The sequence below is a fragment of the Ornithodoros turicata genome, unplaced genomic scaffold (genome assembly GCF_037126465.1).
Source record: "Ornithodoros turicata isolate Travis unplaced genomic scaffold, ASM3712646v1 ctg00000858.1, whole genome shotgun sequence".
NCBI classification, from domain to species: domain Eukaryota; kingdom Metazoa; phylum Arthropoda; class Arachnida; order Ixodida; family Argasidae; genus Ornithodoros; species Ornithodoros turicata.
In genome coordinates, this window is record NW_026999407.1 from 619,567 (window position 1) to 645,883 (window position 26,317).

A 26,317-nucleotide genomic window follows, 5' to 3' on the forward strand; every position below is an offset into this window, starting at 1 on the left:
AAGACGAATTATTTTGCAACCGTCACTCCAGCAAGCATACATTTCTTACATAGTTTTATTGCACTGCACATAAGACATCGTAATAAATAACTCCCTGTGCTCCCTAAGCGTATCAAGACGGAGTAGTTTGTACAGGTTGAACTTATGTTGTGTGCTTGTGTTTGTCTTGCTTGCTCTCCCCATCATGGTATCCTCCCCGTGAGAATACAGGGTGTGTTATTTATTTTTGGAAACGCATCACAGCGCATTCAGTTAAGAAAGAAAGAAAATCAATAATAATAATAATAATAACAATAAATAATAATAATAATCAAATAACAACACACGCTGTATATTGCTCACAGTGTAGAAAAACTAGCAAATAATATTTCATAAATTTAATTAACTTAAAAATTATTATTACTTAAAAATTAGCTAGGATGCAGCCATACATAAACCTCACCAACTAGCCAGACCTAAACACCATATATAAACACCGGCTTCTAAACTGAGTATACAAGAAAAGGGGGAAAAAATTCGTTGATGATTAATGGGAAGCGAAACCTAAACCAAAATTGTGGTGGATTTCGCTAAAGCGTTATTCTCTAAAACGGTTTTCGCTGAAACGTAACCTACCGCCATCTTCTCTAAAACGCAATTATCGAAAACGAGGCGCTCTAAAACGGGATCTCTAAAACGAGGTTCGCTAAAACGAGGCTCTCTAAAATGAACGGCTCCCACACGGGAGCTATATTGATCATCCCCACAGAAGCGGCCGCGTTGATCATCGGATAGCGTGCGTGCGCCGGGCGTACCAGATATCGCGGCGTCGGGGATCACGTCAGGTGGGGTGATGCAAGGATATATGCAAGTGGCGGGAGAGGGACCGAGGTGAGCGGCGCAGATCTCCTTTCGTCAGGATGGTTCATGGCTCCACCGAGGAAGGTTCTCAGTGCAGAAGAGATTGCTGCAAGGAAGGCGCGGAAGGCAGAAAGGCGAAGAGCTCGCGTGCCCAGCGAAGAAGAGAAGGCTCGCCTCGCGGCGGCGAAACGAAAAAGGAGAGCCCAGATGACAGAAGAAGAGAGAGTACGACAGGCAGACGCAGGCCGACAAAGAAGAGCCCAAATGAGTGCAGAAGACAAGGCTCGACACGCAGAAGCGGAACGTAAAAGAAGAGCTCAAATGAGCCAAGAAGAGAAAGCACGACGGGCCGCATTCGAGCGAGAGAGAAGAAAACGCAAGTCGGAGCACTGGTGGAGAGATATACCCGAGGTAAATGTAAAAAACCTTCCAAGGCAAAAATTTGAGCTCTCAAGTTTGGATTCAGCTCAAATTTCTGTTTGGGTTGGGACATCCCCACCGTCATGGGTATCACAATGTGTCCGCGCCCACGAACCCTTTCCACAAGCTTTGGCTTTGGTGCTGCGCCAGACAAGACGCTAGATCCTGAGGGGTATCATTGCCGCGTCACTCACTCTTCCAGGTGCTTCCGCGCAAAAATGTAGCTCCTACTTCTCATTGGCTGCTGTGTGGGACGCCTTGCATTCTAGTTGCCTCCGCGGGAAAAATGAAGCCATTATTTCAATTTCAACTATTTTTGTTGTACTGTTTATTAATAGGCCTGTTCTTTCACACGAATGTTGCACGGACGATATTTTTCGCGTTGTTGAAATACTGGGAACTTTTTGCCTGCTTTGTAGTTTGTTGGGTTTGTGTGTTGAAGGTTGAAGTCATTGAAACCGGTTGAAGCCGTCATGGCTACAGAAGCCCGCTCATATTCGAAACGTTGAAAGTGTATCTGAAGCATGCGAAGCACTTTGTAATTTGTCAGGGGTACTGTGCATCACCGCTGTGTTTCTCATGGGTCATCATGAGGCATCTTACGCCAGTGATATGAATTTGATGAAACAAATGGGATTCAAGTCAACTCTTTTTCGAGAAGCAAATGAAATCATTATGTATCCAGAATTACAGTTTTTTCTGTATTTATTTATTTCTGCTATTACGCAACAACGCCTTACGACATTACTGTATACAAATAAATTTAAAGTAAGCAATAAGTCAGCATACAAAAAGAAAGACTGAAAAGCACACATGTATAAAACAATACGTACTCAGGTCCTGAACAAATCAGCTCTATACATCCGTTGGGCTAAATTTTCCTGTGATGATCAATCTCGATGAGATGTACGATGGAGGTTCCAAGTAATTATAGAAGAGGTTCCTTTGTCATATACTAATTTTATCATTAGTAATCTTATCTAAAAATTGCAAACGTAACTGTTGTTTCCTTGTCGACAAACTATCCCAACCTAATCTTGACTTTATCTCGCTTATACTAACATCCATGCAACTCATCTAGCCGCAATATTCTGAACCCTCTCTATAGTTCCTGCATTAAAAAGATTTCGGGCGGATCGCGTACTGTACATGCACAATCCAAAGTAGGGCGAATCTGTATGCACCCCTTTTAACTCGAGTACTATGCCCGTTTAATATTATGGAAAACAAAGTGAAAGCATCTTTCTTGCTTATTTGCCCTTTTTCATGCCAAATCAAATCCCATTTCAAATCCGGGTTTGTCAAATCATCTGCAGAATCCAGAAATTTGAGGAATTCGATAGAAAACATGGCCAGGTGGTCAACTTAAGAGCATCCTGCTGCTATTCACTGAAAGTATATCGTGTCAGGTTAGCTTGAGAGATGAATGACAGTTAGTTAGAGATGAATAATGAAGCACACGAAGTTTCAAATTTACAAATGTAACCAAACTAACGCAGACACTTGGGGTAGATTGTACGGTGTAAAAACAGCACAACGAAAGAGTGAGATACACACCACGACGCCGAACGTCTAACCGATTTAATAAAAGGAAAAATATACATATGCAACAATTATTGTCATTATCTGATTCTTCCCGCAATTACAATTTTCTGGCATCTTTCACCAAACTGTACACTTTCCTACGCTTGGGAACCGGTCCTGCAGTAAAAATGTAAAGATATCAAGAAAATATGAGGAATATTTCAGATTTCGAAGAATACAAGTTGACATGCGTGTGGAAACAGTCCGGGTGCAATATGTCACGAGGAGCTTTTAGAATTTCGCTGCAATACCACATTACTATATTGAAAACAATGATCATGTATGAATAAATTAATATGTGCAAGAGAACTGATGTACTCGATAACATGTTTTTTAGTTCGTATTTGAGTCTTGTATCGTCCTCGTCGTCTTCTGTGTTCTTCAAACTCAAGGGGATGGGGGGGATAAGTTTATTGAGAGAGAAAAAAAAAAAAGGCAAGGAAAGGAATGCCACATGGGAATGTTACATCTTTCAATAGCGTTGTGTCCAGCTAGACAAAAAGTCCAAGTGCAAATTGACGAAAATCTGCCGGAGATCGGTATTTGGTTGGCACAAGTCGTTGCAACTTGGGCTGACGTCGTCATATCACCTGCGAAGGCAGTTCGTAAACTGCGTTGGGCTCAAAGCAGTGGCCTAGTCCAAAAATATTTCTGGAGGAGTTCTATGTGGACTTAAATGGGTGAGGAGGATTTCATTATCATCCTTCTAAATACACTAACCAAACTTACAATTTGGGGGGGGGGGGATAAACCCTCAAACCCCAAACAGCAGCTGCTGTTCGAAACAACAAAGCAACGATGCTAGTCTATGTAGTTCAATTAGATGTACACAAGTCCATTTCTACATTTTTTCTTCAGCTTGCAAAATTATTTTCAGACAAGGTGAAAACCAGCTTCATACATTGAGCCATAGTGACACGGAGAGCATTACTTAAACGAGTAGGAATTTCCATTTCCTACTCGTTTGTAATGTGTATAACCTTTGACAATAACAGCTATCGAGCAGGTTGGTACGTATACATATCTATTCCAATAGCGGCAAAACGATGTTAAGACAGGCCACACACGACCAGCAGCAGCACTTTCAACCTTTGGATTTGATTTTTGCAATATACACACCTGCCAGATATAGTTGTAAGGCACACTGGTGTTATAGGATAGAACATCGCGTAGAGGGGTGCAGAAGCTGCATGGGATACCTCATAACCATGCTTGGTTGAGAATCTTATTAGATTTGGACCATACTTGGCCCATCATTGCTGGTGCCTCATGGGACGCTATCTAGCCAACTAATGCCCGACTAGAAATCAAGATTGGTTCTACAATGGCCCCAACGGCAATGCATGCTGGTCCCCGTGTTTGTTAGAACGGTCTGCCACATACTGGCCCAAAGTTGGCGGTATTCAGTTGGCCCGAGTAAGGCCGATGTCAATCAAAGCTTGGCCGAACCATCGCAAGCTCGGCCCAACTATAGGCCGAACAACGTTTAGGTATAGGAATGTCGTGTTTCTCCATGGGAAGCACATTGTTCTGCTAACTGCTAACATATTCTTCATCCTGCTCTGGTTCATAAATTTGGTGCCCCGTGTGTTTCTTTTAAATACAGACAGGCAAGCTTTGTGCTGATGGCATGTATATAGTTTCCCTTCAGTTGACGATTGAACCCCTGTATGCAAGAAGGGGATAAGTCGAAAAATCCCAAACCGAAAAAAGTTCAAGTGAGTATTTGGTAAAGTAATTGCAGCCGGGTTACCTCGACTAATGCAATGGAAAATGTGTACATATATGTTTGTGTTTTTTGGGTCTGTGACTTAGCAGAAATTGTCCGTGAGCATGATATATCATTTTTCAATGTAACACCGCATGCACACAGGGTTATCGCGCAAATACACAGCAGCTTTCACAAGTCGTACTTTGATTGCTGAAGAACCAGGTAGGGTGAAGTCACCTGTGCGGTTGCAGAGCAGTCTGGGTCGAGCGTATCGTGCTGCTAAACGAGCACAATCTTGAAAATATCTCGTAGGTGACCAGCATAATATGACTTATTAGCTTAGTGCTCACGTTTTTTTTTCTTCTTTCTTTTTCGATTACAACGCTCAGTATCACTGCCGACACAGTCGTGTTAGTTAGGAAGAACATGTTCGAATGGAAGCCGCAGTTCAATTTAAGCTATCATTTGTATGCGTGTGTAGAAAAGGGGCAAGACCTGACTGCCCATCCTATTGATACACATATACATTTCTCGTTTCTTACCCTCCTGTAACAGGTCAATAAATTGCAATACGGTCGTAAATTTTCTATGGCAGGTACATGCTGGTATGTGGACGTCATTGCAGCAAAAATACACGAAAGGGGATTGCATTACATGCATGGATTGCTTATTGCATACAGAGGTTCAATTACTTTATATATGGTTATCTCTAAATTAAAAACCCGAGACTGGGGGACAAAACACGACAAGCTTGTCTGTGTTATGGATCTACGTATACCACCAGCTCGCTTGCTACCTCTCTATCCTCTCGGTACTGTGGATATATTTTTGTCATTTTCTTTGGGGACTGTGTTGCACGATTTACCCTAAACATACCCGATCATCGTGATCATTTTGTGACCTTAGTATCAATAAAGAAGTATCCTTCATCGAAGACAATTTGTCGCCTTCTCTTATGTTTTTGTCATTTTTATCTGCCTCGATCTCTTCCTTTCTACTTAATCTGCATATCAATATACTTTGGTTATGGACACTTCACTTTTTGTAACCAGTTGGAAGGAGAAGTGGTCACGAGATAAGGATATTTCTAGGCTGTCGGGATCCGGGGCCCAAGAGCAGTGGCAATTATATAAGGCCGAAAATCATGAGACCGAACTATCAGAAAGCTGGAAAGTCGGAAGACAGTATCGAAAAACCGAACAAAGAGGAGCCCTAAGATATGAAAAGCATTAAAAATTACAATTACTACATATACTTTCACTAAGTCGATGTTATATGTGAATTGCTGTACCAAATGAATCATAAACAAAAGAAAGAAAAAAAAAGGACAGAAATCACGGGACCTGCGGTGTTGGATATACGTATATAAACTCAATAAACTGCAAACTAAATTTTGAACATCTCTCAAAGAAATTCTAGAAAAATCTTGGAGGCGACACATGATTCACATTTACCACCTGCACTTGTGTCTGTTTTCCCACGGTGGTGGTTCCCCGGAAAAACCCGTTCATGTCTTTGGAAGACCCGCTTTGTACATGAGCTATGGTGCTTTTGCGCAGATATAGGACAGCGTTACGTTTCTGAGTCTTGTTGTTTAGTTTCGAAAGCGATTGCCCTATCTACAGGGATCTCAAACACGCGGTCTCTTGGCCACCAAAGAGAACGAAGCTACCCTCTCGAAATTTAAAGACGAATTAGCAGAACAGATTGTCAGGCATTGTTTTCAGCCTGGCCCGCCGTACTGCTGCTGCGCTGTCCATGTTAGGTAGAATACACTGCATGCGAGCAGTTCTTGTGGCTCTCGAACCCAAAAAAACCTCACACAGGACACGGCAACCTGGTATTCGTGTGCGGTATGGTACACTAGCACATCGTAGCTAGTGCGAGGATTGAGTCGATCTTCTGTCCATCCTAATTCTTATACTATATCAAACAGTGACATTAAAACCCGGCTTTTGAAAGAACTCGGCAAAAAAACAAAACAAAAAACTGTCAGTTCGAAAGAGAGGTAGTCGAAGTGGCTGAAATAAGAAGTGGCTCTTCCAGTTGTACTAATGAAGCTTCTATTTGTCTGATGGATAAGGAACTTGAATTTTTATTCAAATCATAGGACTTTTTTTCACTTGTGTCACCCCTTATCACCATGGTGGTTTTGTTTGCACATGCTTAAAACTGTCATTTTGAGGGTCTTGTCTGACACACTTGTACAGACTTCGACTACGGAGCTATGGCAGACAAGGACAGCAGGAAAAGATCACCACTAGGTGTAAAGTTCCTTTTTAACCAGGTCGTCTCAAAACCCCCCCATCCCAACGTTCAACCTTCCTTTTCTCTTTTTCCAGAAATAAACTAGTTGATTATGGAGTGGTGCATTGTCCTTGTCTGCCGTAGCTCCATAGTCTAAAATGTCATACCAACTAGCCCACTCTACATTGTTAATCAGTTTTATACTTGTAAAGTGCTGGACAAAAGTTTACGGAACATGCTCTGGCACACTCCTCCCTCAGAGTGACAAGCTGGCAGCGAATGGTATCGTACGGACTTGCATACAGGTGACTGGGCTACCTATACGCGCATGTCTAAGTCTGTATGGTCCCATTTGCTGTCACTCTGAGGAAGGAATGCACCGGAGCATGTTCTCTAATATTTGTCTAGCGCTGTACTTGTTGTTTTGACATGGTGGGATAGCAATGCACCTGCGCACGACTGTGTCGGGTTTCCTATCATTATGGTTTAGTTGTAAGCAGCTCTGTCCCTCCATTGTCCCATCTGTATACTCTTATTCCCTTTTGCAGTTATGTACCAACTGGCCCAAATTTCTGCACTTCTCATTAAACACAACATAGCAAACCCGAAGTCATAACTCACTGTGAATATGCCAGCTAGCTCTTTCTCTTTGATTTTCTATACTTATTTTTCCAACTGTGAGCTAAGGCAGCAATACAGTAAGTAAATGGATAATTTGGAGTGCTACTGAACATTTGCCTAAGCCTTTGTGAAGGCCGAATAGTTTTTCATACTTTCAGCGCTCTATTTGAAAGGCCGCCCATTTATTGGCGTTAGCCTAGTTAGCCCAGTAATTTTTGGTGTTATCCACTATTCGGCTCCACAGTAACAATGTCGGTCCTGCTTTTGTGTACTATGTTATGTATGATATACCAAAGTTTTATGGTAGCTACAATCGTTTCTTTTCCTTGTGGCCCTCCATGATGTGGTCTAAAGTCAATGTGCCCTGTGGCTCCAATGGCGTTCTTCGGACCCAAATATACTGTCTCGGTAAAGTTTTGTCCTCAGTGCCACGGGGGTTCAATGATGTAGACTGGCACACAATTATGTCAAGTACACCCAAAGACCTTTTTTTTCAAATTTTCGTATTATTGTACTATACAAAAAGAACTACCTTTATAGTACGGGGAGAAAGGGGGAAAATGGAGGCGGCCAGTACATTCTCCACGTCACTTTTGTCGAGAAATGGTGATAGCTTTTGCAAAAGACATAGTACAGGTCTCTCGCAACAACCTCGACATTTTCTGCTTCATATTTTCTGTGCGAATGAATAACAGGAGTTATAGTCGGTTCCACATAATGTTCACCTTAGCAATATGTTCTGTGATGCATACTTTGACCATCCAAAAAGTGGCAGAACATGACTCCTTCAACTCTAAATTACTGTCATAAAAAATATAGTGCTTAACGAAATGTATGGCATTTGCAACTGCAATGATTGCTTTCTATCAGCACTGTTGTAGCCATCGTGCTTGAGTTATGGTTAGGTTCAGTGATCTTCTATCACCATCAGGGTTTGTTCTATCAGCAGAACGCTAGCCATTGTGGCAGACATATGGTGGCCCTGATAAGGGCCGTTTGTTCACTTCGTCCAGGCCTGCTGTTTCTTCTCCCGTGCACCATGAAGCTACTGAAGAATTCCTTAGCATGTCCACAGTCCATCTTCTAGTGTCCATAGTTCCCTACGGGAGCACGCTGTTGGCATAAGACAATCCGTGGGGTGGGGCATCGTCACGCAGCTGGTGCCTGTGAGATGCCCTGGACAGCCTTCAGGCATGAATGCAAAAGGCCAATGCAATAATCCCGTGGGAGTGGCGCACTTGATCACAGTATGCCACCAGAGGCCTTCTGCTGGGTCAGCTCTGTTTGAAGACCTTGAACTGAAAGTAAAACATAATTGTGAGTAGTGTGAAATTACTGAGAATTATGAGTAAACAGTGTCAGTTACAAATCTGTCAGCTCAGCACGAGAACAATTGTGTGCCTGCTTTAGTTGGCCTAGTGAGGACTAGCATAAGCAGGGGTATGCAAATTCTCCAATAGAATCCCAATACTTCTCTCTCTATCCCATACCCAATTCATGTATAGCATCTGACAGTCCTGGCCTTTCTGGTCAGCTACAGGGGTTCCACCTGGAAACAACAGGGTGAAATGTATTTAGGCAACAAAAAGCTTCAAGTTTGCAGCTTTTAACATGCTGGATCGCATTTTACTCTCCGTAATCATCATTTGCAAGCCTTAAACTTTGGCAGTGTCATTTATAAAATCCTCTACAATTTTTGAAAAGAAAACCATCTGATCACTCACTGTGGCATTTCTATGCTATCAAAGGCCATATGAGGACAGGAAAACGTTTGGTTGTTCAAACCAGGTCGGAGCTTAAAACCTGACCGGTATCACTCGACACCACTGCTTGATTGCGGATTTCTTAGCCTTAAATTCTGACTGTATCACATGTTACATCACTCACTGTGGCTTTTATAAGCTATCGAAGGCTATATGAGGACACGAAAGCTGTGTTCTGTTGTTGATACTGTATCAGAGCTTAAAACCTCAGGGGCATCATTCGTAACAGCTGCTTGACCGCAGGGTTTCGAGGCCCAAAATTCTAACTGTATCACATGCTGAATCATTCACCGAGGCTTGTATAAGCTATCGAAAGCTGCACGAGAACAGGAAAACGTCGTACGGTTGTTGCAACTTGATCGGAGCTTAAAACCTGAGGGGTATCATTCGTAACTGCTGCTTGACTGCAGGGTTTTGAGCGCTAAATTCTAAGTGTATTACACGTTAAATCACTCACTGAGGCTTTTATAAGCTATCGAAAGCTGTACGAGAACAGGAAAACGTCGTACGGTTGTTGCAACTTGATCGGAGCTTAAAACCTGAGGGGTATCATTCGTAACTGCTGCTTGACTGCAGGGTTTTGAGCGCTAAATTCGAAGTGTATTACACGTTAAATCACTCACTGAGGCTTTTATAAGCTATCGAAAGCTGTACGAGAACAGGAAAACGTCGTACGGTTGTTGCAACTTGATCGGAGCTTAAAACCTGAGGGGTATCATTCGTAACTGCTGCTTGACTGCAGGGTTTTGAGCGCTAAATTCTAAGTGTATTACACGTTAAATCACTCACTGAGGCTTTTATAAGCTATCGAAAGCTGTACGAGAACAGGAAAACGTCGTACGGTTGTTGCAACTTGATCGGAGCTTAAAACCTGAGGGGTATCATTCGTAACTGCTGCTTGACTGCAGGGTTTTGAGCGCTAAATTCTAAGTGTATTACACGTTAAATCACTCACTGAGGCTTTTATAAGCTATCGAAAGCTGTACGAGAACAGGAAAACGTCGTACGGTTGTTGCAACTTGATCGGAGCTTAAAACCTGAGGGGTATCATTCGTAACTGCTGCTTGACTGCAGGGTTTTGAGCGCTAAATTCGAAGTGTATTACACGTTAAATCACTCACTGAGGCTTTTATAAGCTATCGAAAGCTGTACGAGAACAGGAAAACGTCGTACGGTTGTTGCAACTTGATCGGAGCTTAAAACCTGAGGGGTATCATTCGTAACTGCTGCTTGACTGCAGGGTTTTGAGCGCTAAATTCTAAGTGTATTACACGTTAAATCACTCACTGAGGCTTTTATAAGCTATCGAAAGCTGTACGAGAACAGGAAAACGTCGTACGGTTGTTGCAACTTGATCGGAGCTTAAAACCTGAGGGGTATCATTCGTAACTGCTGCTTGACTGCAGGGTTTTGAGCGCTAAATTCGAAGTGTATTACACGTTAAATCACTCACTGAGGCTTTTATAAGCTATCGAAAGCTGTACGAGAACAGGAAAACGTCGTACGGTTGTTGCAACTTGATCGGAGCTTAAAACCTGAGGGGTATCATTCGTAACTGCTGCTTGACTGCAGGGTTTTGAGCGCTAAATTCTAAGTGTATTACACGTTAAATCACTCACTGAGGCTTTTATAAGCTATCGAAAGCTGTACGAGAACAGGAAAACGTCGTACGGTTGTTGCAACTTGATCGGAGCTTAAAACCTGAGGGGTATCATTCGTAACTGCTGCTTGACTGCAGGGTTTTGAGCGCTAAATTCTAAGTGTATTACACGTTAAATCACTCACTGAGGCTTTTATAAGCTATCGAAAGCTGTACGAGAACAGGAAAACGTCGTACGGTTGTTGCAACTTGATCGGAGCTTAAAACCTGAGGGGTATCATTCGTAACTGCTGCTTGACTGCAGGGTTTTGAGCGCTAAATTCGAAGTGTATTACACGTTAAATCACTCACTGAGGCTTTTATAAGCTATCGAAAGCTGTACGAGAACAGGAAAACGTCGTACGGTTGTTGCAACTTGATCGGAGCTTAAAACCTGAGGGGTATCATTCGTAACTGCTGCTTGACTGCAGGGTTTTGAGCGCTAAATTCGAAGTGTATTACACGTTAAATCACTCACTGAGGCTTTTATAAGCTATCGAAAGCTGTACGAGAACAGGAAAACGTCGTACGGTTGTTGCAACTTGATCGGAGCTTAAAACCTGAGGGGTATCATTCGTAACTGCTGCTTCACTGCAGGGTTTTGAGCGCTAAATTCGAAGTGTATTACACGTTAAATCACTCACTGAGGCTTTTATAAGCTATCGAAAGCTGCACGAGAACAGGAAAACGTCGTACGGTTGTTGCAACTTGATCGGAGCTTAAAACCTGAGGGGTATCATTCGTAATTGCTGCTTCACTGCAGGGTTTTGAGCGCTAAATTCGAAGTGTATTACACGTTAAATCACTCACTGAGGCTTGTATAAGCTATCGAAAGCTGTACGAGAACAGGAAAACGTCGTACGGTTGTTGCAACTTGATCGGAGCTTAAAACCTGAGGGGTATCATTCGTAACTGCTGCTTGACTGCAGGGTTTTGAGCGCTAAATTCGAAGTGTATTACACGTTAAATCACTCACTGAGGCTTTTATAAGCTATCGAAAGCTGTACGAGAACAGGAAAACGTCGTACGGTTGTTGCAACTTGATCGGAGCTTAAAACCTGAGGGGTATCATTCGTAACTGCTGCTTGACTGCAGGGTTTTGAGCGCTAAATTCGAAGTGTATTACACGTTAAATCACTCACTGAGGCTTTTATAAGCTATCGAAAGCTGTACGAGAACAGGAAAACGTCGTACGGTTGTTGCAACTTGATCGGAGCTTAAAACCTGAGGGGTATCATTCGTAATTGCTGCTTCACTGCAGGGGTTTGAGCCCTAAATTCTAACTGTATCACACGTTAAATCACTAACTGAGGCTTTTATAAGCTATCGAAAGCTGCACGAGAACAGGAAAACGTCGTACGGTTGTTGCAACTTGATCGGAGCTTAAAACCTGAGGGGTATCATTCGTAACTGCTGCTTGACTGCAGGGTTTTGAGCGCTAAATTCTAAGTGTATTACACGTTAAATCACTCACTGAGGCTTTTATAAGCTATCGAAAGCTGTACGAGAACAGGAAAACGTCGTACGGTTGTTGCAACGTGATCGGAGCTTAAAACCTGAGGGGTATCATTCGTAACTGCTGCTTGACTGCAGGGTTTTGAGCGCTAAATTCGAAGTGTATTACACGTTAAATCACTCACTGAGGCTTTTATAAGCTATCGAAAGCTGTACGAGAACAGGAAAACGTCGTACGGTTGTTGCAACTTGATCGGAGCTTAAAACCTGAGGGGTATCATTCGTAACTGCTGCTTGACTGCAGGGTTTTGAGCGCTAAATTCGAAGTGTATTACACGTTAAATCACTCACTGAGGCTTTTATAAGCTATCGAAAGCTGTACGAGAACAGGAAAACGTCGTACGGTTGTTGCAACTTGATCGGAGCTTAAAACCTGAGGGGTATCATTCGTAATTGCTGCTTCACTGCAGGGGTTTGAGCCCTAAATTCTAACTGTATCACACGTTAAATCACTAATTGAGGCTTTTATAAGCTATCGAAAGCTGCACGAGAACAGGAAAACGTCGTTCGGTTGTTGCAACTTGATCGGAGCTTAAAACCTGAGGGGTATCATTCGTAACTGCTGCTTGACTGCAGGGTTTTGAGCGCTAAATTCGAACTGTAACACACGTTAAATCACTCACTGAGGCTATTTATAAGCTATCGAAGACTATATGAGAACAGATATACGTTTTTTGATTGTCCAATTTTGATCGGAGTATCATTCGGCACTGTTGACGGTAAATCTTCTGAAATTGAACCTATTTAGGTTTAGATTTGCCTAATCCCTTTGCCTATTTAACTGATTTCACCACAGCTGAAACAGGGCGCGAATGTTTCACTAAAAATTCGGGAGTACAAACATCAAGGAACTAAAATTACTTACCTCCATGTGGTAATAAGCATGAAACAAGAAGCACAACACACACACGTCCACCATTGACAGCGATTGTCCAATTTTGATCGGAGTATCATTCGGCACTGTTGACGGTAAATCTTCTGAAATTGAACCTATTTAGGTTTAGATTTGCCTAATCCCTTTGCCTATTTAACTGATTTCACCACAGCTGAAACAGGGCGCGAATGTTTCACTAAAAATTCGGGAGTACAAACATCAAGGAACTAAAATTACTTACCTCCATGTGGTAATAAGCATGAAACAAGAAGCACAACACACACACGTCCACCATTGACAGCGCGAAACCGACGACTGAGAACAATTGATGTCTTCATGCGCTGACCAGGGCACTACATTCATAGCCACCGCCGCCGAGGCGTACGAACACAACGAATGATACCCCTCAGGATCTAGCGCCTCCCCTGCGCCAGAGCTGTGAGTAGTTGCACCTATCGATAAGAAGCACATCTGATAACAGCCGTGACGCTAATGTGTTTTAGTACTTGGAAGGAGCAAAATTCCTCCAGAGCAGAAGACAGTTATGTTTCAACAGTATTATATCTCCTACACGATGACTGTGTCACCTGTGAGCAGATGAACGGGATACTTATTGGACTTTTACCGAAAACAGCAAATTGTCAGCGACGTTTAATGTGCAAATCTTGCGATTATGGACCTACCTAGTGCCGAACTTGCCAGGAAGAATGATTCTTCTGGTGTCAAGGTGAAGTGGTAGTTTCGACGGAGATGTATCGAATACGTGACGATAATACCTCCGAACTAAGGACGATGAGAAGACAGACCAAGTCTCAAAACTCGGCTCAAATGTTTCGAAAACGTTTGGAATTGTAGCAGAAAGCCGAGTCCAAGTTGATGTTACTTCCTCGCAATGCGAAACAACTGTTTCGCATTGCGAGTAGGTAACAATCCTGTAATTAATCAATCAATACCCGTAAATATTTATCGCCCCCCCCCCCGGGGGGAAATTACTGTATACATATCAAAAATATATAAAGAAAAACTGGGAGAAAAAGTGAAAAGAAAGTCACTTACGATGCAAGCCCCGAAGGGAGGTGCGAGATGTTGTAGCGGTGACCAGTATATTTTCATTGCAGAAGAACTTGCCAGCAGCAGGCACCGCTTCTTGCAGCGGATGTAGGAGCGGTCGCAAATACGACCCTGCGCGCTCCATTGGGGTGCAGGTGGTTGCCCGTGCCCACAGCAAGAGCACGCAGACTTCACTCCGTACGTACCCGTTTTGGGCACACTTTTATCCGCAGGCCTTGGCTAGGTTTCAGCTGTGCCTGACGATTTAGGATTAACTGGGTAGAACCAGTTTTTACCCTCCTTGTTCGGCGTCACCGTTACTGCCGTTGCAACACCGGGGAAAAAAAAAAAAAAATCCCCCGAGATCCAAAGCTCGTCACAGTGCAAACTCTGCTTAGTGCCCCTTTAAAGTTACCGAAGACAAAGTTTACCAAAAAAGGAACAAGTTTTTCTCAAGAAGTTGTAGGATCTTAAAGGCAACGACTTTAGGTTAGTTACCCGCATGCCTTGGCTAGGTTTCAACTGTGCCTGACGATTTAGGATTAACTGGGTAGAACCAGTTTTTACCCCCCTTGTTCTGCGTCACCGTTACTGCCGTTGCAACACCGGGGAAAAAAAAAAAAAAATCCCCCGAGGTCCAAAGCTCGTCACAGTGCAAACTCTGCTTAGTGCCCCTTTAAAGTTACCGAAGACAAAGTTTACCAAAAAAGGAACAAGTTTTTCTCAAGAAGTTGTAGGATCTTAAAGGCAACGACTTTAGGTTAGTTACCCGCATGCCTTGGCTAGGTTTCAACTGTGCCTGACGATTTAGGATTAACTGGGTAGAACCAGTTTTTACCCCCCTTGTTCTGCGTCACCGTTACTGCCGTTGCAACACCGGAAAAAAAAAAAAAATCCCCCGAGATCCAAAGCTCGTCACAGTGCAAACTCTGCTTAGTGCCCCTTTAAAGTTACCGAAGACAAAGTTTACCAAAAAAGGAACAAGTTTTTCTCAAGAAGTTGTAGGATCTTAAAGGCAACGACTTTAGGTTAGTTACCCGCATGCCTTGGCTAGGTTTCAACTGTGCCTGACGATTTAGGATTAACTGGGTAGAACCAGTTTTTACCCTCCTTGTTCGGCGTCACCGTTACTGCCGTTGCAACACCGGGGAAAAAAAAAAAAAATCCCCCGAGATCCAAAGCTCGTCACAGTGCAAACTCTGCTTAGTGCCCCTTTAAAGTTACCGAAGACAAAGTTTACCAAAAAAGGAACAAGTTTTTCTCAAGAAGTTGTAGGATCTTAAAGGCAACGACTTTAGGTTAGTTACCCGCATGCCTTGGCTAGGTTTCAACTGTGCCTGACGATTTAGGATTAACTGGGTAGAACCAGTTTTTACCCCCCTTGTTCTGCGTCACCGTTACTGCCGTTGCAACACCGGAAAAAAAAAAAAAATCCCCCGAGATCCAAAGCTCGTCACAGTGCAAACTCTGCTTAGTGCCCCTTTAAAGTTACCGAAGACAAAGTTTACCAAAAAAGGAACAAGTTTTTCTCAAGAAGTTGTAGGATCTTAAAGGCAACGACTTTAGGTTAGTTACCCGCATGCCTTGGCTAGGTTTCAACTGTGCCTGACGATTTAGGATTAACTGGGTAGAACCAGTTTTTACCCCCCTTGTTCTGCGTCACCGTTACTGCCGTTGCAACACCGGAAAAAAAAAAAAAAATCCCCCGAGATCCAAAGCTCGTCACAGTGCAAACTCTGCTTAGTGCCCCTTTAAAGTTACCGAAGACAAAGTTTACCAAAAAAGGAACAAGTTTTTCTCAAGAAGTTGTAGGATCTTAAAGGCAACGACTTTAGGTTAGTTACCCGCATGCCTTGGCTAGGTTTCAACTGTGCCTGACGATTTAGGATTAACTGGGTAGAACCAGTTTTTACCCCCCTTGTTCTGCGTCACCGTTACTGCCGTTGCAACACCGGAAAAAAAAAAAAAATCCCCCGAGATCCAAAGCTCGTCACAGTGCAAACTCTGCTTAGTGCCCCTTTAAAGTTACCGAAGACAAAGTTTACCAAAAAAGGAACAAGTTTTTCTCAAGAAGTTGTAGGATCTTAAAGGCAACGACTTTAGGTTAGTTACCCGCATGCCTTGGCTAGGTTTCAACTGTGCCTGACGATTTAGGATTAACTGGGTAGAACCAGTTTTTACCCTCCTTGTTCGGCGTCACCGTTACTGCCGTTGCAACACCGGGGAAAAAAAAAAAAAAATCCCCCGAGATCCAAAGCTCGTCACAGTGCAAACTCTGCTTAGTGCCCCTTTAAAGTTACCGAAGACAAAGTTTACCAAAAAAGGAACAAGTTTTTCTCAAGAAGTTGTAGGATCTTAAAGGCAACGACTTTAGGTTAGTTACCCGCATGCCTTGGCTAGGTTTCAACTGTGCCTGACGATTTAGGATTAACTGGGTAGAACCAGTTTTTACCCCCCTTGTTCTGCGTCACCGTTACTGCCGTTGCAACACCGGGGAAAAAAAAAAAAAAATCCCCCGAGGTCCAAAGCTCGTCACAGTGCAAACTCTGCTTAGTGCCCCTTTAAAGTTACCGAAGACAAAGTTTACCAAAAAAGGAACAAGTTTTTCTCAAGAAGTTGTAGGATCTTAAAGGCAACGACTTTAGGTTAGTTACCCGCATGCCTTGGCTAGGTTTCAACTGTGCCTGACGATTTAGGATTAACTGGGTAGAACCAGTTTTTACCCCCCTTGTTCTGCGTCACCGTTACTGCCGTTGCAACACCGGAAAAAAAAAAAAAATCCCCCGAGATCCAAAGCTCGTCACAGTGCAAACTCTGCTTAGTGCCCCTTTAAAGTTACCGAAGACAAAGTTTACCAAAAAAGGAACAAGTTTTTCTCAAGAAGTTGTAGGATCTTAAAGGCAACGACTTTAGGTTAGTTACCCGCATGCCTTGGCTAGGTTTCAACTGTGCCTGACGATTTAGGATTAACTGGGTAGAACCAGTTTTTACCCTCCTTGTTCGGCGTCACCGTTACTGCCGTTGCAACACCGGGGAAAAAAAAAAAAAAATCCCCCGAGATCCAAAGCTCGTCACAGTGCAAACTCTGCTTAGTGCCCCTTTAAAGTTACCGAAGACAAAGTTTACCAAAAAAGGAACAAGTTTTTCTCAAGAAGTTGTAGGATCTTAAAGGCAACGACTTTAGGTTAGTTACCCGCATGCCTTGGCTAGGTTTCAACTGTGCCTGACGATTTAGGATTAACTGGGTAGAACCAGTTTTTACCCCCCTTGTTCTGCGTCACCGTTACTGCCGTTGCAACACCGGGGAAAAAAAAAAAAAAAATCCCCCGAGGTCCAAAGCTCGTCACAGTGCAAACTCTGCTTAGTGCCCCTTTAAAGTTACCGAAGACAAAGTTTACCAAAAAAGGAACAAGTTTTTCTCAAGAAGTTGTAGGATCTTAAAGGCAACGACTTTAGGTTAGTTACCCGCATGCCTTGGCTAGGTTTCAACTGTGCCTGACGATTTAGGATTAACTGGGTAGAACCAGTTTTTACCCCCCTTGTTCTGCGTCACCGTTACTGCCGTTGCAACACCGGGGAAAAAAAAAAAAAAAATCCCCCGAGGTCCAAAGCTCGTCACAGTGCAAACTCTGCTTAGTGCCCCTTTAAAGTTACCGAAGACAAAGTTTACCAAAAAAGGAACAAGTTTTTCTCAAGAAGTTGTAGGATCTTAAAGGCAACGACTTTAGGTTAGTTACCCGCATGCCTTGGCTAGGTTTCAACTGTGCCTGACGATTTAGGATTAACTGGGTAGAACCAGTTTTTACCCCCCTTGTTCTGCGTCACCGTTACTGCCGTTGCAACACCGGAAAAAAAAAAAAAATCCCCCTAGATCCAAAGCTCGTCACAGTGCAAACTCTGCTTAGTGCCCCTTTAAAGTTACCGAAGACAAAGTTTACCAAAAAAGGAACAAGTTTTTCTCAAGAAGTTGTAGGATCTTAAAGGCAACGACTTTAGGTTAGTTACCCGCATGCCTTGGCTAGGTTTCAACTGTGCCTGACGATTTAGGATTAACTGGGTAGAACCAGTTTTTACCCTCCTTGTTCGGCGTCACCGTTACTGCCGTTGCAACACCGGGGAAAAAAAAAAAAAAATCCCCCGAGATCCAAAGCTCGTCACAGTGCAAACTCTGCTTAGTGCCCCTTTAAAGTTACCGAAGACAAAGTTTACCAAAAAAGGAACAAGTTTTTCTCAAGAAGTTGTAGGATCTTAAAGGCAACGACTTTAGGTTAGTTACCCGCATGCCTTGGCTAGGTTTCAACTGTGCCTGACGATTTAGGATTAACTGGGTAGAACCAGTTTTTACCCCCCTTGTTCTGCGTCACCGTTACTGCCGTTGCAACACCGGGGAAAAAAAAAAAAAAAATCCCCCGAGGTCCAAAGCTCGTCACAGTGCAAACTCTGCTTAGTGCCCCTTTAAAGTTACCGAAGACAAAGTTTACCAAAAAAGGAACAAGTTTTTCTCAAGAAGTTGTAGGATCTTAAAGGCAACGACTTTAGGTTAGTTACCCGCATGCCTTGGCTAGGTTTCAACTGTGCCTGACGATTTAGGATTAACTGGGTAGAACCAGTTTTTACCCCCCTTGTTCTGCGTCACCGTTACTGCCGTTGCAACACCGGAAAAAAAAAAAAAATCCCCCGAGATCCAAAGCTCGTCACAGTGCAAACTCTGCTTAGTGCCCCTTTAAAGTTACCGAAGACAAAGTTTACCAAAAAAGGAACAAGTTTTTCTCAAGAAGTTGTAGGATCTTAAAGGCAACGACTTTAGGTTAGTTACCCGCATGCCTTGGCTAGGTTTCAACTGTGCCTGACGATTTAGGATTAACTGGGTAGAACCAGTTTTTACCCCCCTTGTTCTGCGTCACCGTTACTGCCGTTGCAACACCGGGGAAAAAAAAAAAAAAATCCCCCGAGATCCAAAGCTCGTCACAGTGCAAACTCTGCCACTCGACCGGACCGGTTCCAAATCCACATGCACATGATAGGTGTGCGTGTGCCTCTCCTGTTGTCCGATTGGATGCTGCCAGTCTTTGCTTCCGGAGGATACCATTGGTTGTTGCCAAAGACGGCTGTTTTCTCGAAAAGAGTAGTGCCGTGTGAACTAATTTTGCTCGCGTTATACTAACTGAAACACGGACTTTCACGAGAACAGCTGTTTCTGCGTTTTAGTGCCCCTTTAAAGTTACCGAAGACAAAGTTTACCAAAAAAGGAACAAGTTTTTCTCAAGAAGTTGTAGGATCTTAAAGGCAACGACTTTAGGTTAGTTACAGTAATGACTTACTCTCAACGCTGCTAAATAGTGCGCATGATACTGGGTACAGCCTGATACGCGATTAGAATTCGGGGAAGAATTGGGTTTAACTCAAACTGGTCCTATTAATCCACGTTTAACCCCCCAAAATAAGATCCTATGTATAATTAGGGTCCTTCATTTTCGGGTTTTATGATTTTTCAAATTCGGTGGGGAAAAATCGGGTGCTATTTACACCAGAGAATTACACGGGAGAAATCGGGTACTACAATCTCTGTTTGATACATCATTGGGGAATTTTTGGGTGAAACGAAAGGCATACGGAACAAGCCACAGCTGTGACACTGGGACGAGAAACAAGAAACTTTATATTTCCGCTCGGAACTGGGACAGTGAGTGACCGCTGTATTCAAACACTTATCCAAGCCCCACAAAAGTTTGTCCTTTATCCTGCAGGAGTGGATTCTAAAAGGATGACAAATAGGTTGTCACAAACAGCTCTGTCCGCTAATATTACGATTCACTTTTACGACTGTTTACCTAGAACGACAAGTTGAAGGCCCGCGAGGATTTCGGGTAGATATCGGGTTTTACCCGAATTTTCTAAAACTTGTTCGGGGTGCAACCATCGCGAAAAGTGGGGTTTAACCCAAAAAGGAAGTACCCTACGTATAATTAGGGCCTGACTTTTTCGGGTTTTATTTTTGGCCAAATTCGGGGGGTAAATATCGGGTGATATCTTTCATTTGAAAATTCGGGTTAAATCCCGTTACGGCATATTCTGTCGTCAGGAATTCGGGTGATTTTTTTTTGTTTAATAAAAATTTGTCTTACCATGGAACTAATGTTTAGCAATGTTATCAAACTTTATTTTAATGCACGCTAATGAGTATGCCACGCGACCCGGATGTTTTCGGGTAGATTCGGGTTAAACCCGAATTTTACAGATTTCGTTCGGGGGGTAAATATCGGGCGGATACGGGTTTAACCCTAAAAAGTCAGGCCCTACGTATATTATGTACGCGCCTAATGCGCGATTGACGATTGGATGACTCGTGCCAATGTTTGACGCCATCTTTTCAGCTGACACAGCCAAGAGCGAGAAGAGGAGCAGGAGTAATAAAGCGTACTTGTGCCAGGTGTGCTCCAGGGGCTTTACATCAAAGTGTGGCTTGGCAAAGCATTCCAGGACGATTCACGGGGGAATCAAGACACACGAGTGCACCCTCTGTGACTACCCGTTTCGAGACAGGAGCGACCTGCACAGACACCAACTGTCGGTGCACTCCAACGAGAGCAAGTTGGACTCCGAATAGTGAGACATCCGACGGCGAGTGCGCGATGAAATGACGCCGCGGAGAAGTCCGCGACGACTAAAGCTCGCAGCGAATTCACCGCGCGTGAGGATGAATTTATTTGGTGAACATATTGACCGAAAAACACGAGCGTTATTAGTTTGGGCAGAGATGCATGCCTGCGAACTGCCCCGGATTATCCGGGAGACTCCCGAATTTTCGTTCACACTCCCGGAAAATTGGGGCCTTGGGCTTTTCTGTTCTCGTTGTCCTCTCTCAAACGTGTCACTGATGAATTAGACAGTCCGTAACACGTGTTTTGTGGCATGGCCATCCATGGCTGGAGGTTGCGACAGATCGTGCGTTTTATTGTGCTCATGTTTCTCGTCAAAACATGCTATCATCCCATTGTCTGTACAGCCTTGTCCGATAGTTTCGTCTCCTCCGATGGTGTTCTCCAAACAGAAAGCCTTTTCACGGGTCTTCTGGTTGAGCACAGCCAGCCACATGTGACCACATGTGACGACCTGTTCTGGAAGATGTTCCCAAAGTGTGCCAAAGTGAAGCGAAGACCACTACCATCATGGGTGAAATGGCTGCGGCCACATAGACTAGAGAACCTGAAAGAACGCGTTTTCACAATTGTGCTTGACAGAAGCAAAGATACTTGCATTGCAGCCCCACCCAATAGTGGCTGCTTATGACTTAGAGAAATCGCAATGCAGTGGCAATGCTATTTTGAGTGCGCAAAATTAATTATAAATTCTAATTAATTCTGAACACTGACGGTAGCCCTCGAGCTACCAAGTACTCAAGCACACAAGCACTTTAAGTACACATTTCCAAGCACTTGTGCTTTACTTTCAGTAAATTTCTAAATACGGTACAAATTTTCTATTTATGAACACCGAATGATGAACCGAAAAATCGTTAATAAATCGAGGGATTCATAAATTGAAAATTCTGTTAGGTGAGTACTATCGAGCAGATGGAACAGTACTTGAGAGTTGGGATTGCGTTTATAATGCAACATATAAATCGCACAATGACTGACATGGACGGGGACCACATCACTGGTATGCTCTGAAATCCTTCTGACCCGATAGTTTTCCTGCCGACTGTGGCCACCTTATTCATAAATTGAGGTCAGGAACACTTGGTCGCCCCTAATACGTCCCCGGAAAACCCGTTTGTTGTTCGGATTTCGAGGTTTTAAAAACCGAGGTAGCAATACCTGGAAAAAGTTCCGTCCGTTCCGGCGACATTCGTAAGACCACAGAATAATCCCTTTGAAGATTTCTGTTGACCACGAAACAATCCGTTCATAAATTGAGAGCAAAAACGCTGGGCAACTCCTAGCTTGTTCCCAGAAATTCCATTCATTGTTTGGATATCGAGGTTCATAAAACGAGGGAATTCATAAATCGATGGTTCATAAATCGAGGGTTGACTATATGTACCTCGTAGTGCCTGTGCAGATATAAATGAAAATCGTGCCATCCATTACGTACTTCATATTCATGAGTTGAGCACAGAGTAGCTGGCCTTCAGAACTAGAGTCACAAAAAATGCTTACATTGCCATTTAACCAATCAAAATCTAGTCACTTTAACTAGTCTTGTCACCACGAAACAATGAGATGTGGTGCTATGCAAACGTACGAGTACATGGTACGTTTAGAATACAGCAGTTCCTAACCGTGTTTCAAGTATCACTGACACCAAGTACTTTGTACCGCAATGTCACGCGTATTAGCTGCGGTTTGTGCGCAATTTTTTTTTCTCTCGCGGGCGCTCCGTGGCTTATCCACCGGTGCGGCTTATCTCGTGTCTATTTTTCGCCGGTATTTTCCCCATACGCCGGTTTTAACGAAAGGGCCGACACTGTCTTTTTTAACCAAAAGTTGCTGCGGTTATGTCAGACTACAAAAAAATTGGGCATCGGGCAGAAAACCAGTAGAACTTAGTGGTAGCCAGCTCACGCTAAAAGGCGAGACACCTCCGATTGGCCAGATGGAATGGTTAACCTCGTGTTTTTATTGGTCCAGCCAATTTCACTTGCATTGAATTCTTGTGGGGAGCTGTTACTGCCATGCCTCCCTCCATGTTTGCAGTCTTGGACTGGATCAAGTGGGTAAGGAGGGTTCTAATAATGGATGAGAGGTTGCCGACCGTATCCTCACGTGCCTCAACGTTGCTCATGTTATCTATCACTCAATCTTTGGGGATGATGATGATGCAAACTCAAAGTCGTAAGGTTTCTGCTTTGACTGTCAGTTTCCAAACATTATACATCCAGATTACACCTTCAAACTGACACCAAATAGAAGCCTGGAATTTCCGAGCTGTTTGGGTGAAAATTGCAAAAGTGACGACCATAGGCCCATCAGTGCTTCTAACACACAGCAAGTGTTTTGTGTTAGTCGTTGAGCCTCACTATGCATTCCAACCAAGCCTAAAGAGGAGTTTCAATATGTAACTTGCTGGATGATGTGTGCGTAATGATGTTACTCCAATAGCTTTCGTTCGTCAGGCATTTTGTCAGAACTGCTGCACATTTGCACAGCGTTGCCAGTAGCTCGGGAAGCTAGTGTAAATACGTAAGATTAACTCAATGGACAAAGATGCCAACTGGGCTAGTTCGTTTCACATATCCATTAAGCAGCACAAACGGGAACACGCATTTATAACTTATTTTCTCTCATAATTACCAATTTTTTTTTTAAACTCAGAGACACAGAAGTATGGTGAGTGAAATACGCAGGGAGAAAGTAACCAACATTTGAGCATTTGTGTTATCAGTCATGTATTTTACAGAAATATTTCTTTATTTACAATGGCCGCTGCCCTCCAAGCTAGACAGGTTGGGTTTGTGGAAAATGTCTCATAAACTGCTCAAATGCTTCGGCCAGCATTTTTACCAGCCTCCAAATGCGTGGCAAAAAAAGCTAAAGAAATCGAGCGGATATCGGTGTCCCCAATAATATCCGTCGAAATCGACCTCTGGTGGGGTACCAAGCTACAAACGGGGGAAATCCCTTGGTGTCCCCACAGACCCTCAGCTCAGCAAATTCAGCTGGTCATTTTCGTGCCGTGCAGCTTAGTGTAACATCCTCGCCGCAGCGAAGGACACTCTACACTAGTGCCGCTTACACTAATCTGCCCAGCGGAACACGCGGGAGGGTTCCAGCGCAGCAACCTCTAACCATTTTGAACGCCAGCTACGTCTTCAGCTGTGCCATTATGCCTAAAAAACCTGATAAGGTGGACCTTCACCGAGGAAGCTCCCACCAAGAATGAAGAAGCAAGAGGAGGAAGATGCTCTGTGACTTGAGGGAAACTGTGACGCAGGACTTGAGACGAATGATCCAGCAGGACATTTGGAATCAGAAATAAGAGAAATAAAACGGCAACTGCGCAAATACGGACAAGGATTCATAATGGTTAAGATCCTTCTTTTTCTGCTGCGGCAAACCTGAATTCCGCGGGAGGAACTATGAATTTTGCATTTTTTTGCGGTAAAAGGCAAATTGCCCTAGTTGAGACAGAAAATACTCTCTGTTAGCTCTTAGTGTAGAGGAACACAGTTACAACTCCAAAGACTTTTGTGACCTAGCATAACGAGATACATTGTACTTTCTTCGGAGAGGGAGTGACGTTTGTCACTCACTATCAAATTGTACTTGCTAAGTGACCTCTCTGCATGTACAGAGTTTACTGTCACACAGAGGTACTTGACAGCTATAGACACCCAAGGAGGGGTCAGCATTTGCATTCCACTCCAGAATCCCAGAGAGTTAGAGAGAGGAGTTAGAGGGTTGTTCCAGCACACAGATGGGGCCTTATCCGGTTGGCACATCTACGCTGTAACGCAAGCCGACCCGGTGCGAGCAAAGTCCGTTCATCTCGCACACAAACTCAGTTAAGCACGCGGTTTCTGCAAAATTCTGCGCAAAACCTCATATTCCACGGCAGACCCACAGCTCCACGAATTTTTGCAGAATCACAGAAAAAGGAGGGCCTTTATAATGATAGAACTGCTGCGGCTCCGCTTGACCGTGGAACAACGAAAACGCTCCGAGCTGGAGAAGGAAATAGATGAGCAAACGGATGCAAGTGCAGTGGAAAGCGAGGATCACCGCGAGCCAAACAAAAACCAGGAATCTGAACCAGGCAAAAAAGAGGAGATAAGAGTAACAAGACAAACCAGCAACGCTAGGAGGGTACTGTTTCTGACAGAGACTTTGACAGCGACAGGAGAGAAACCACAGAGAAAGGCCCAGGAGTAACCAGCATAACGAGGCTATGGAGAATACCTTAGAGAAGGAAACACAGAGCCTTGACCATGCACACTTGTAAGAACAAATACCATAAAGGAAACGTCATGAGGACCAGAACCCATCCTTGATTCCACGACAGAGACAAAGCGAGACAAGTCATACTGGCTGGGGACTCTAACATATGCAAGATAAAGGACCCTGTCCTTGCAACAATGCAATACGACAGGCAGAATGGAGGTTGTTAGGATCCCGGGAGTACATTGCCATTGACCTGCTACGGGAGACAGAAAGGAAGATTGTGCCAGGGGCACGCAAGATTCTTGTAATCGTGCACATGAGGCCTGTTGATGTGCTAAACAAGAGAGAGGCACGATGTAGTGGAAACAAAATACTCAATGAGAAAAGATGTTAGGGAATGGAGTGAGCTACGTGGACACTGAGTGTTGCACGAGAGGTGGTTGGATTCGAGGTCTCAAAACAAGGCAGCCGCGCACTTGGGAGCTGGGTAGCACACAAAGCGAGCATTTTTTTTAAAAGGGACACCACGACAAAATTTCACAATCAACAAGAAGTGGGATGGAAGGATCGGGAACCCAGGGAGTGGGAATCACGGAGACATGGAGGGAAAAGTGGACAAGAACAGCCTAGCATCCAGGGATGGGCATAAATACATTCTTTGAGTAATTAAATATAAATACAAAATACTTTGTTGAAAGAGGTATTTAAATACTCTGCATAAATACTTTTCAACATGAGTATTTAAATACAAAATATAAATACAGTATTTAAATACCGTAACTACTACCATAAATACTGTGAGGAAAATGTCATCCGGAATTACAGAAATAACGATGATCATAAAAACAAATCAGCAACGAACAATAGCATTTATTTGTTACATTATCATGGCAATTTTAATATTAGAAGTTTCTCGAATATTGTATCTTTTAGGCATCTTCTGTTCGGCCGTACAATCAGATTCGCTAATGAGAAGAGCATCTGCACAGGTGCTGATGAACAAATGCTTGTATTAAATTTGACGAAGATGCTTCGTACAACAAAGTAATTGGCTACTCGCGACCGTTGTCCGCAACAACAGTGAAAAACTTGCCATCTAAAATTGTTTGTCGCATGTGCATGGTAGCACAAACACGGCATAACTGCGCCCCAAACTCTCTCTTCTTCCCG

The 26,317-nt window shown here is 43.5% G+C and overlaps 1 protein-coding gene across 3 annotated transcripts in view; it reads left to right on the forward strand.

Moving 5' to 3' along the window:
• The first annotated feature begins 862 nt into the window (after positions 1-862).
• LOC135375396 (zinc finger protein Xfin-like) overlaps positions 863-26,317 on the forward strand; it is a 62,838-nt gene continuing 37,383 nt past the window's right edge. Inside the window, exons 1-3 of one of the 3 annotated variants that reach the window (XM_064608118.1) lie at positions 863-1,251; positions 14,333-14,462; positions 20,639-21,199. In XM_064608118.1, the coding sequence (XP_064464188.1) occupies positions 907-1,251; positions 14,333-14,462; positions 20,639-20,871 (708 nt within the window). In that variant the 5' untranslated portion in view covers positions 863-906 and the 3' untranslated portion in view covers positions 20,872-21,199. Of the gene's footprint in view, positions 1,252-13,658; positions 13,942-14,332; positions 14,463-20,638; positions 21,200-26,317 lie in introns of those variants that run through there. The other 2 variants (XM_064608119.1, XR_010417237.1) reach the window with 2 other exon arrangements.